The sequence below is a fragment of the Oncorhynchus mykiss genome, chromosome 21, assembly GCF_013265735.2.
Source record: "Oncorhynchus mykiss isolate Arlee chromosome 21, USDA_OmykA_1.1, whole genome shotgun sequence".
Taxonomy (NCBI): domain Eukaryota; kingdom Metazoa; phylum Chordata; class Actinopteri; order Salmoniformes; family Salmonidae; genus Oncorhynchus; species Oncorhynchus mykiss.
Genome location: NC_048585.1, coordinates 42,836,041 through 42,848,227, shown reverse-complemented (window position 1 = coordinate 42,848,227; position 12,187 = coordinate 42,836,041). Strand labels below are relative to the sequence as shown.

Here is a 12,187-nt window from a genome sequence, read left to right as displayed (position 1 = left end):
AGGGGCTCTCGCTGTCTCATTTTATCTTCACAGAGTTATAGCCGGGTTGGTTCAAACATAGGTTAAGGAACCTCTTTGTTTTCGTTAGGCACACACATGCTTTCCTCTCTTCCCCCCTCCAACCTAGTTGGAGCTGTGTTTATTATGTTTAATTACTCCTTGTTGATGCTACATAACCTCTTTCTTATGAACTAACACTATTAATCAGATATAGTGAAACAGGGTAGAATTCAATTAGTTATAGTTCTAATTAAATGTGTACATTATTTAGTCATTATTCATAAAATTCATAACACTTACTCAGCACTCTGCTTCCATTATGACTCAGCATGCACTTCCATCAGTCGTTTTGGAGAAATAATGTCATGTGATTTCCAGTAATTGAAAATGTGCCTAGGAAATGCACATAATGTGTTTGGCAGTCTCTCAAAGTAAGAGTGATAGTCTCTTATTAGATTTCTCACTATAGCAATCTCAAATCTATCATGATGCACTGCACTCTATTCTCTAATCAATATTATTATAACTTTAATTCAATGCAATTCCACCCTCCTGCAAATGTGTTTTTCTGTTCAGCTTTTTGGTCTCTAGATGAAACAATATTCTCAACTCCTGAGCATTTTAAAAAACTTCCATAGGACTCCCATAGGACTCCCATAGGACTCCCATAGGACTTCCATAGGACTCCCATAGGACTCCCATAGGACTCCCATAGGACTTCCATAGGACTCCCATAGGACTCCCATAGGACTTCCATAGGACTCCCATGGAATAATGGCACTTGCTTTTGATTGTTTTATAATCATTGTTTTATAATCATAATTTTTCCCAAAATTGTAGGAAATTATTATATATTTTTTCTCTGTTCTGTAATATTGTAATGATACTGTAATAATATAATATTGTAATAATATAGTATTGTAATAATACTGTAATAATATAATATTGTAATAATACTGTAATAATATAATACTGTAATAATATAATATTGTAATATACTGTAATAATATTATATTGTAATATACTGTAATAATATTATATTGTAATATACTGTAATAATATAATATTGTAATATACTGTAATAATATAATATTGTAATAATAATATAATAATATAATATTGTAATAATACTGTAATACAATATTGTAATAATACATGAATAACATAATATTGTAATAATAGAGGGAGAGAGAAAGAACTAGAGTGAGAAAGTGTGCGAGAGAGAGGTAGCAAATTAAGAAAAAGAGATGAAAATTTAAAGAGAGAGAGAGAGAGAGAGAGAGAGAGAGAGAGAGAGAGAGAGAGAGAGAGAGAGGTATTTGGATCTTACTCCCTACTCTCATCACAACCAAAGAGTCTGCGTTAGAGAAAGTGGATCCACACTGCAGCCATGAGAAGGCCTACACTATTTCACTGACTCTGGGAAATTCACTCTCTTTGACTAGATTAACTTTACATAGTTAAAAGAGATTCCCAATCCCCATCTGTGTGAAATCTTTTCACGTCCTTTTTGTGCATTGTTTTCCCCGAGTGAGAGGGGTTGAGTCCGAAATGGCACTCTATTCACAGTATATAGAGCACTCCTTGATTGGGTTCTGATGAAAAGTGCCAAGTGTGTGCAAAGCTGTCATCAAGGCAACAGGTGGAAGAACTTTGAAGAATCTCAAATATAAAATATATTTTAATTTCTTTAACACTTTTTTGGTTACTACATGATTCCATATGTGTTATTTCCTAGTTTTGATGTCTTCACTATTATTCTACGATGTAGAAAATATTCAAAATAAAGAAAAACCCTTAAATGAGCAGGTGTGCCCAAACTTTTGACTGGTACTCTATATCCTAGATAGGTGCCCCACTAGCGGCAGGTAGCCTAGTGGTTAGAGCGTTGGACTTGTAACCGAAAGGTTGCAAGATCAAATCCCCGAGCTGACAAGATACAAATCTGTCGTTCTACCCCTGAGGGCAGTTAACCCACTGTTCCGAGGCCATCATTGAAAATACTGACTTGCCTAGTTAAAGAAAGGTAAAAAATATATTTTAAAAAACTATCGCTATCTTTGGGTTGGCATTATGCCCATTATCTTAACATCTTCGTTTTCATATATAATTAGCTCGAGCACTTCATACCATTCTAATACGACAGTGAAAATACCTATTTACATTATCAACACCTTTTTTAACTTGTAATTTAAGGGACATATTTAAGGGACATATTCCCCGTACCACAGGGGCATTCTTATGTTAGCCCTTATCCTACTGTGTCGCACTGGTGGAATATTGGGCACCTCTGGGACGTTGGGCACCTCCGGGATGTTGGGTACATCTGGTATCCTCAGGTCCTCTGAGATGTTGGGCACCTCCGGGATGTTGGGTACATCTGGTGTCCTCGGGTCCTCTGGGACATTGGGCACCTCCGGGATGTTGGGTACATCTGGTATCCTCGGGTCCTTTCCTGGCACCTCTGGGACATTGGGCACCTCCAGGATGTTGGGTACATCTGGTATCCTCGGGTCCTCTGAGACGTTGGGCACCTCCGGGATGTTGGGTACATCTGGTATCCTCGGGTCCTCTGGGACGTTGGGCACCTCCGGGATGTTGGGTACATCTGGTATCCTCGGGTCCTCTGGGACGTTGGGCACCTCCGGGATGTTGGGTACATCTGGTAACCTCGGGTCCTCTCCTGGCACCTCTGGGAGCCTCATGGCCTCTCCTTCCTCTTCCACAGCCTCCTGAAATTGTGGAGGCACGGTCGGCAGAGATAACTGCCCTGGTGGGGTCTTCCCCGTCTCCTCATTATGTGCCCTGCCCACACCATCCAGAGGATATTTCCAGTCTACCCATGTGGCCCTCCTGTGCCCTATGGTCTCCTGAACTGGGCGTATGTCCTTCCGGTTCCTTCCGTACTTTCAGCCCTTTACTTTCATATGACATTGTGCTGATGTGCCCAATGCATGTGCCAAGACTCCATGTGGCATCCCTGGCATGAGGTGACAGGAGCACTCTGACAGCTTGGCCTTGTTTTATTACAGGCAGATTTTTTTGCATGCTGGTCATAGAAATGTTTTGTGTTGTCCTTGCGTGCACGTTTGTGTGCCTGAACATCCCTAATGCCCTTTGGTGCGAGGAGCTTGGGAGTGGGTCTAGACATGAAGCGCTGTACAGGACTGCTGTCGAAGCCCTCTGTGGGAGTATTTTTCCACGCCAAAATGGCTTGCCACACATCTGTGCCTTCCTGCATAGCCTTTGTGATGAGAGTCTATTTTCACTGCTGACTCCGCTTTACCATTACTCTGACTGTGGTAGGGTGAGGAGGTCACATGATGGAACTCCCAGGCTTTTGCAAACAAAGCAAAGTCTTGACTCGTAAACTGGGGCCCATTATCCGTAACTACACCACTGTCAGGTATGCCATATCTGCTAAACTGCTGCTTAAAATAGTTCATGATGCAACCAGCTGTTGTGTCAATCACTTTCTCCACCTCTCAAAAATATGAATAGTAGTCCAGTACAATCACAAAAGGAACGTTCTTGACTGTGAATAGATCCATTCCCACTTTAGACCAAGGAAGTGTTTGGTACGTCATGTGGGTGCAGCGTTTCCTTTTTCTGCTTAGGTAGATTAGCATTACATATGCTGCACACAACCACAAAATGTTTCATTTCTTGGGTCATGTTGGGCCAGAATACTGAGTGTCTGGCTTTCCTGGCACTGGCATTGACCGCTGAATGTGTCCCGCACGGATACAAGAGAGAATCATTGGGAGTAGAGTTTCTGGTAATACCACCCTGTCGCGTTTGTAGACGACCTCTTCCTGCATTGTGAGTTCGTCTCTGTATGTCCAGTAGTTCCTCAACAGGATGGGCGTACTCTTTCTTGTGTCCGGCCAGCCTCTTCGGCTAAAAGACTGAAGCATTCGAGAAGTCTTCTCCTCTGCTGAATGAGCTTTGATAGCATCCCGTGTCCACGGGGAGATGTTTTGATCAGTGGCATGGTTCACATCTTCAACCTCAGCCTGTAGAGCATAAACAGTCTCATTGGTCCAAGCAGACTAAGCTAAGGACCCTGGGACTAAACAACTCCCTCTGCAACTGGATCCTGGACATCCTGACGGACTGCCCCCCAGGTGGTAAGGGTAGGCAACAACACATCTGCCACGCTGATCCTCAACACGGGGGCCCCTCAGGGGTGCGTACTCAGTCCCCTCCTGTACTCCCTGTTCACTCATGACTGCATAGCCAGGCACGACTCCAACACCATCATTAAGTTTACTGATGACAGGGTGATCAGGCCTAACAGTAGTAGGCCTGATCACCGACAACAATGAGACAGCCTGAGCGTGTGGTGCAAGGACAAGAACCTCAACGTGATCAAAACAAAGGAGATGATTGTGGACTACAGGAAAAGGAGGACCGAGAACGCCCCCATTCTCATAGACGGGGCTGTAGTGGAGCAGGTTGAGAGCTTCAAGTTCCTTGGCGTCCACATCACCAACAAACTAACATGGTCCAAACACACCAAAACAGTTGTGAAGAGGGCACGACAAAACCTATACCCCCTCAGGAGACTGAAAATATTTGGCATGGGTCCTCAGATCCTCAAAAGGTTTTACAGCTGCACCATCGAGAGCATCCTGACGGGCTGCATCACTGCCTGGTATGGCAACTGCTCAGCCTCCGACTGCAAGGCACTACAGAGGGATGTGTATACGGCCCAGTACATCACCGGGGCCAAGCTTCCTGTCATCCAGGATCTCTATACCAGGCGGTGTCAGAGGAAGGTCCTTAAAATAGTCAAAGATTACAGCCACCCTAGTCATAGGCTGTTCTCTGCTACCGTATGGCAAGCGGTACCGGAGCGCCAAGTCTAGGTCCAAGAGACTTCTAAAAAACTTATTCCCCCAAGCCATAAGAATCCTGAACAGCTAATCAAATGGCTATCCAGACTATTTGCATTGCCCCCCCCCCACCCCCCCACCTTTTACGCTGCTGCAACTCTTTATTCTCTTTATTTATATTTACCCCCTTTTTTATTTACTGCTGCTCTTTAATCATTTGTTATTCATATCTCTTACTTTTTTTATAGGTATTTTCTTAAAACTGCATTGTTGGTTAAGGGCTTGCAAGTCAGCATTTCACTGCAAGGTCTATTACACCTGTTGTATTCGGCGCATGTGACAAATAAAATTTGATTTGATATTGCGGCTGACTAGTTGTCGGTAGTGCTGCTCTAGACAAGAAATCTGCAATGTGAAGCTCTACTCCTTTCTTGTATACTACCTGCAGTTGATAACGCTGAAGCTTTAGCATCATCCTTTGGAGTCGCTTCGGGGCAGATAGAAGAGGTTTTTAGAAGAGGACCTCAAGCGGCTTGTGATCAATGTGCACTGTGATAAAGTCCCTACCATGGAGGTATTGCTAAAACGGTCACAGGCAAACACTATGGCTAGGCACTCCTTTTCAATTTGGGCATATCCTTGCTCCGTGGGTGTCAATGTCCTTGAAGCAACTGCAATGGGCTGCCCCTTCTGCAGCAAGCCTTTGTCACTTGCATCACATTTTAGGGTCACTTCCTCAGAGGTCATAGTACCTCAGTATTACCTCAAGTTCTCGATTTGCTCCAATGCAGCATCATGTTGAGAATGTCATGCCCACATCACATCTTTATTGGCTTTTCACACGTTTCTGCTGAAAGGAGAAGCTTTTGCAAGGTTTTCACCACTTGGAACTTTAGCACATATGTTTCCCCATCATGATTTGCTTGTAGTTCACACCCTCCTGCCATGGTACAGCCTTAGCCTTGCCTTGCCTGGTTGGTTGTAGCTTTGCATCTCCATCCTGGTCGGATCATAATCACAGTTATCACATGCCAGTGGGGCAAGCTTTAAGTTTGTAAATCCTTTATCTTTGAACAGAATTGACATCTGTCATGTGTAGCGTGTCCGCTTCTTCATCATCATTATGATCACTGCATGTCTCCTGTTCTGGTAGATTGACAGGCTTACTTTGTCTGCACGCTTTAGCAAAATCGTTTTTCCCCCCCACAGAATTTGCATATAACCCCATATGCCGGGTATTTGGCTCTTGCGTGTGTTTGATCCACAGTACATGAACACATGTTTAGAATTTTTCCACCTTGCATCACTGTCCGAGGAATTATGTTTCCATTTTTTGTTTTTATCAACATGGTTTCTGTATTTGTTCTGAGTGGGATAATTGACAGATTCTGCCTGTTCAGGGACAGTGTTCATCTTTTTTAATTGGATTTGCGTCTGTTTGCTTGCTCTGCATATATCTATGGCTTAAGTCAGCGTAGGTTGAGAGCATGCTTGCTCTTACTCTTATTTTTTACAGCCAATCACCAGTCTGTCTCTGATCATTGACCCGAAATCACATGAATCAGACAATTGACGCAGCCTCACAACATATTGACCAGACACCTATGCTTGAGTTTGTTCACGTGTTAAAAATGAATCTTTCTTCTTTTCCATAATCCTTTAGTCAGGTATTACATGTTACAGGTCACGACATCCTAATCAGACACTCATAATGCACCTGTTTATATATCCTAGATATGTGCCCCACTAGCGCCATCTCGGGGTTGGCATTATGCCCAGTATCTTAACAGCATTGGATGAATGACACGACAATAAGCCTCAGGATCTCGTCAAGGTATCTCTGTGCATTCAAATTGCCATCGATAAAATGCAATTGTCTTCGATATCCGTAGCTTATGCCTGCCAATACCATAATCCCACCGCCACCATGGGGCACTCTGTTCACAACGTTGACATCAGCAAACCGTTCGCCTACACGACACCATATACATGGTCTGCCATCTGCCCGGTACAGCTGAAACCGGGATTCCTCAGTGAAGAGCGTACTTCTCCAGCATGACAGTGGCCATCAAAGGTGAGCATTTGCCCACTGAAGTTGGTTACGATGCTGAACTGCAGTCAAGTCAAGACCCTGGTGAGGATGACGAGCACACAGATGAGCTTCCCTGAGATGGTTTCTGACAGTTTGTGCAGAAATTCTTCGGTTGTGCAAACCCACATCAGCTGTCCAGGTGGCTGGTCTCATACGATCCCGCAGGTGAAGAAGCAAGATGTGGAGATTCTGAGCTGGTGTGGTTACACGTGGTCTGCGGTTGTGAGGCCGGTTGGACGTACTGCCAAATTCTCTAAAACGACGTTGAAGATGAATTGTGGTAGAGAAATTAACATTCCATTCCCTACCAACAGCTATGGTGGACATTCCTGTAGTCAACATGCCAATTGCACGCTTCCTCAAAACTTGAGACATCTGTGGCATTGTGTTGTGTGACAGAACTGCACATTTTAGAGTAGCCTTTTATTGTCCCAGCACAAGGTGCACCTGTGTAATGGTCATGCTTTAATCAGCTTCTTGATATGCCACACTTGTAAAGTGGATGGATTATCTTGGGAAAAGAGAAATGCACACTAACAGGGATGCAAACAAATTTGTGCATAAAAATAATAAAAAGCTTTTTGTGTATATGGAACATTTCTGGGATCTTTATTTCAGCTCATGAAACATATGACCAACACTTTATATGTTGCGTTTATATTTCTATTCAGTAGGGTAGTACATACACTATGTAAGGAATAGGGTGCCATTTTGGACGTAGCCAGAGAGAAGGCAGCTCTTTTGACACAGCTTGCCTGTGGTGAATGACCACATAGGCCTAGTCAGTGAGGTGAAGGACAAATGATGATGACTTTCTGTTTCTGTTTGTGTTCGTCCAATCAAATCACAGCGATCTGCATCCTGCCGTGTCTGAACGGTGGGAGGTGTGTGGCGCCCTATCAGTGCGAGTGTCCCACGGGCTGGATGGGGACGCGCTGCCACAGCGGTGAGTGTGTATGTGCTGTGTGTGTGTGTGTGTGAGGAGTGTGTGTGAGGAGCTCAGTGACGTAAGACAGGTCCTTCTCTTATATACTTGCTCACCTGAGATTTCCCTACCATTTTGTGATGTCTCCCATTGACTTTCTGTAGGGGGCCTTAACTTGTATGGAATGTTTGATAAGACATTTGTACGGAAAATATTATCTTGTTGCCTCTATGGCGACAGTGTTAGATACTGTACAGAATGTCAACAGGCTGTCACTGATTAAAGCAGTGAAGCAAAAAGCATGAAACTAAACTTACCGTGAGAAGTCACAAATGTTTTTCTTTAAACGTTTTTCTTCAAATAAGTAATAGGACTTAATTGCTGACTTAAGACATCTGTCTAAAAGATACTGAATATTGTTATAGGCTGGTAATGACTGGTGAGAAACCGTCTTTTAAGTGTTGATGACATCAGGGAGAGAATTCATTAATGATCAGAGGTACTTATCCACCCATTCGGTCTGTGTCAGTGCGAGTCACACTGTAAGCCACACTGTAAGCTACTGTTGCAGCGGTAATGCTGCGTCCATGAAAACCGATGTGTTTGCTGTGAAAGTCATTGTTCCTTAACAGAGCCCAAAGCAAACGCTGCAATCATCATAGAAGCATGGACAGAAACCCGACCCTGTCCTGTAGAAACAGACTACCTCTCTGATTGTTAGGCTTACTGTTAAATTCTATTCAACTTTACCAATCCCTGAGGGGCAATTACTAAGGCATTGTCAGCGAGTGGCGACATCACAACGTCTGATGTACAGTATGTTACCATGCTTTGGTTTTTCCACACACTATGACATCCTCCTCTCAATGTGGATGTGGTTAATACTGAAAACAAGAAACTAATGTCTCTTCTTTTCCATTGCATCTTTGCTCATGTCCTCTTTCTGTGTGAATGTAGTTTTGGTATGCATTTCAGGAGAATATGAATGTGGAAAGCACTACTAATAGTGATCATGTAATTTAACGTAGCAGGTGTAAAAGAAACGCCTGAAACTACATATACAGTTGAATTCGGAAGTTTACATACACCTTAGCCAAATACATTTCAACTCAGTTTTTCACAATTCCTGACATTTAATCCTAGTAAAGATTCAGTCAGTTAGGATCACCGCTTTATTTTAAGAATGTGAAATGTCAGAATAATAGTAAAGAGAATGATTTATTTCAGCTTTTATTTCGCTCATCAAATCAAATGTATTTATATAGCCCTTCGTACATCAGCTGATATCTCAAAGTGCTGTACAGAAACCCAGCCTAGAAACCCAGCCAAAAACCCCAAACAGCAAGCAGTGCAGGTGTAGAAGCACAGTGACTAGGAAAAACTCACTAGAAAGGCCAAAACCTAGGAAGAAACCTAGAGAGGAACCAGGCTATGAGGGGTGGCCAGTCCTCTTCTGGCTGTGCCGGGTAGAGATTATAACAGTAGTTGTCGAGGGTGCAGCAAGTCAGCACCTCAGGAGTAAATGTCAGTTGGCTTTTCATAGCCGATCATTAAGAGTATCTCTATCACTCCTGCTGTCTCTAGAGAGTTGAAAACAACAGGTCTGGGACAGGTAGCACGTCCAGTGAACTGGTTAGGGTTCCATATCCGCAGACAGAACAGTTAAAACTGGAGCAGCAGCTCGGCCAGGTGGACTGGGGACAGCAAGGAGTCATCATGCCAAGTAGTCCTGAGGCATGGTCCTAGGGCTCAGGTCCTCTGAGAGAAAGAGAGAAAGAGAGAGAGCATACTTAAATTCACACAGGACACCGGATAAGACAGGAGAAGTACTCCAGATATAACAAATTGACCCTAGCCCCCCGACACATAAACTACTGCAGCATAAATACTGGAGGCTGAGACAGGAGGGGTCAGGAGACACTGTGGCCCCATGTACATTACATTCCCAGTGGGTCAGAAGTTTACATACACTCAATTAGTATTTGGTAGAATTGCCTTTAAATTGTTTAACTTGGGTAAAACGTTTCGGGTAGCCTTCCACAAGCTTCCCACAATAAGTTGGGTGAATTTTGGCCCATTCCTCCTGACAGAGCTGGTGTAACTCAGTCAGGTTTGTTGGCCTCCTTGCTCGCACACGCTTTTTCAGTTCTGCCCACAAATTTTCTATAGGATTGAGGTCAGGACTTTGTGATGGCCACTCCACTTGACTTTGTTGTCCTTAAGCCATTTTGCCACAACTTTGGAAGTATGCTTGGGGTCATTGTCCTTTTGGAAGACCCATTTGTGACCAAGCTTTAACTTCCTGACTGATGTCTTGAGATGTTGCTTCAATATATCCACATACTTTTCCTAACTCATGATGCCATCTATTTTGTGAAGTGCACCAGTCCCTCCTGCAGAAAAGCACCCCCACAACATGATGCTGCCACCGCCGTGCTTCACGGTTGGGATGGTGTTCTTTGGCTTGCAAGCCTCCCCATTTTTCATCCAAACATAACAATGGTCATTATGGCCAAACAGTTCTATTTTTGTTTCATCAGACCAGAGGACATTTCTCCAAAAAGCACTATCTTTGTCACCATGTGCAGTTGCAAACCGTAGTCTGGCTTTTTTATGTCAGTTTTGGAGCAGTGGCTTCTTTCTTGCCGAGCGGCCTTTCAGGTTATGTCAATATAGGACTTGTTTAACTGTGGATATAGATACTTTTGTAACTGTTTCCTACAGCATCTTCACAAGGTCGTTTGCTGTTGTTCTGGGAATGATTTGCACTTTTCGTACCAAAGTACATTCCTCTCTAGGAGACAGAATGCATCTTCTTCCTGAGTGGTATGACAGCTGCGTGGTCCCATGGTGTTTATACTTGCGTACTATTGTTTGTACAGATGAACGTGGTACCTTTAGGCGTTTGGAAATTCTGAGGTCTTGGCTGATTTCTTTTGATTTTCCTATGATGTCAAGCAAAGAGGCACTGAGTTTGAAGATAGGCCTTGGAATACATCCACATGTACACCTCCAATTGACTCTAAAGCCATGACATCATTTTCTGGAATTTTCCAAGCTGTTTAAAGGCACAGTCAATTTAGTGTATGTAAAGTTCTGACCCACTGGAATTGTGATACAGTGAATTATAAGTGAAATAATCTGTAAACAATTGTTGGAAAAATTACTTGTGTCATGCACACAGCAGATGTCCTAACCGACTTGCCAAAACTATAGTTTGTTAACAAGAAAGTTGTGGAGTGGTTGAAATATTAGTTTTAATGACTCCAACCGAAGTGTATGTAAACTTCCGACTTCAACTGTAGATTCTCTCCACTGGTTTCGAAAGGAAGAAAAAAAAACTGTCGGTGGAGGTTCTCTCTGCACTGTTCAACCAATCCTGTAAATGTGGAGGAGTTAAGTAAGAGTGTCACCTTGTTAACGTCCAAAAGTGGAAGTCTCGTCACAGGCACTCTTTCCATATGCTCTTTCCATATTTAAGTGTACCTAGAAAAAGGGTGAGCACAAGTCATGCTGCACGGAGGGATGACCGCATTCCCATTTCGCCTGTGTCATTGATTACTCATGCGAAAACGTCTTAATTTGAAAACTTTATGGTGGAAAAATCATTGGAACAATTTCCATGATTTTATGGGTATTATGTCCACTGTGGCGGACTATAAGGGTTCTACCAGTGAACGTGTTTTATTATGAGGAAGTCTTGTAGTTGAGATCCTGATAATGACATTTACTGAATGTGTGTGTGTGTGTGTCCACACCTGTGTGTGTTTGTGTGTGGGTGAGTGGGTGTGTGCGAGCTTGTTCGTGTTGAATGAAGGGTTTACAGAGGTCTTGACAGTGCGTGTGTTTTCACAGCGGTGTGCTTGTCGCCCTGTCTGAATGGTGGAAGGTGTATCAGGCCCAACCGGTGTCAATGTAGTCCAGGATGGAACGGGCACGACTGCTCGAGGTGAGAGGACAAACATACACACACGGAGACAGACAGACTCACACTACAAACATAAGTACATCCTCACAAATACACACAAATCCCTTCTCACATTCACACACAAACTGACAATCAACACATGCATGTTCACACAATACTGTACTTACTGTCGTTCCTGCAAATACACATACTAGTACTATCAGACCACCCACAGAACTAGTGTGCTTGAGTATCCCTAGACTGGATAGAATGACAAAGCAACATTTCCCAGGAAATAATATGCACTCCACTTCCTTTTTCCCTGAATGAGGCTTTGTTTGTGTCATCATTTGAGACGCACACTAGCACAGTATTCCAAAGTGCACTATACAATCTCTCTGTAATATGAGTGGGGGAGAGGAGCA

The 12,187-nt window shown here is 43.3% G+C and overlaps 1 protein-coding gene across 2 annotated transcripts in view; it reads left to right on the top strand.

Annotated features, from left to right (window-relative positions):
• Positions 1-12,187, top strand: part of LOC110500478 (sushi, von Willebrand factor type A, EGF and pentraxin domain-containing protein 1) — a 130,114-nt gene that overhangs the window by 116,689 nt on the left and 1,238 nt on the right. For both annotated transcript variants that reach the window (XM_036957868.1, XM_036957867.1), the window contains 2 exons: positions 7,781-7,876; positions 11,711-11,804. In XM_036957868.1, the coding sequence (XP_036813763.1) occupies positions 7,781-7,876; positions 11,711-11,804 (190 nt within the window). The remainder of the gene's footprint in view (positions 1-7,780; positions 7,877-11,710; positions 11,805-12,187) is intronic.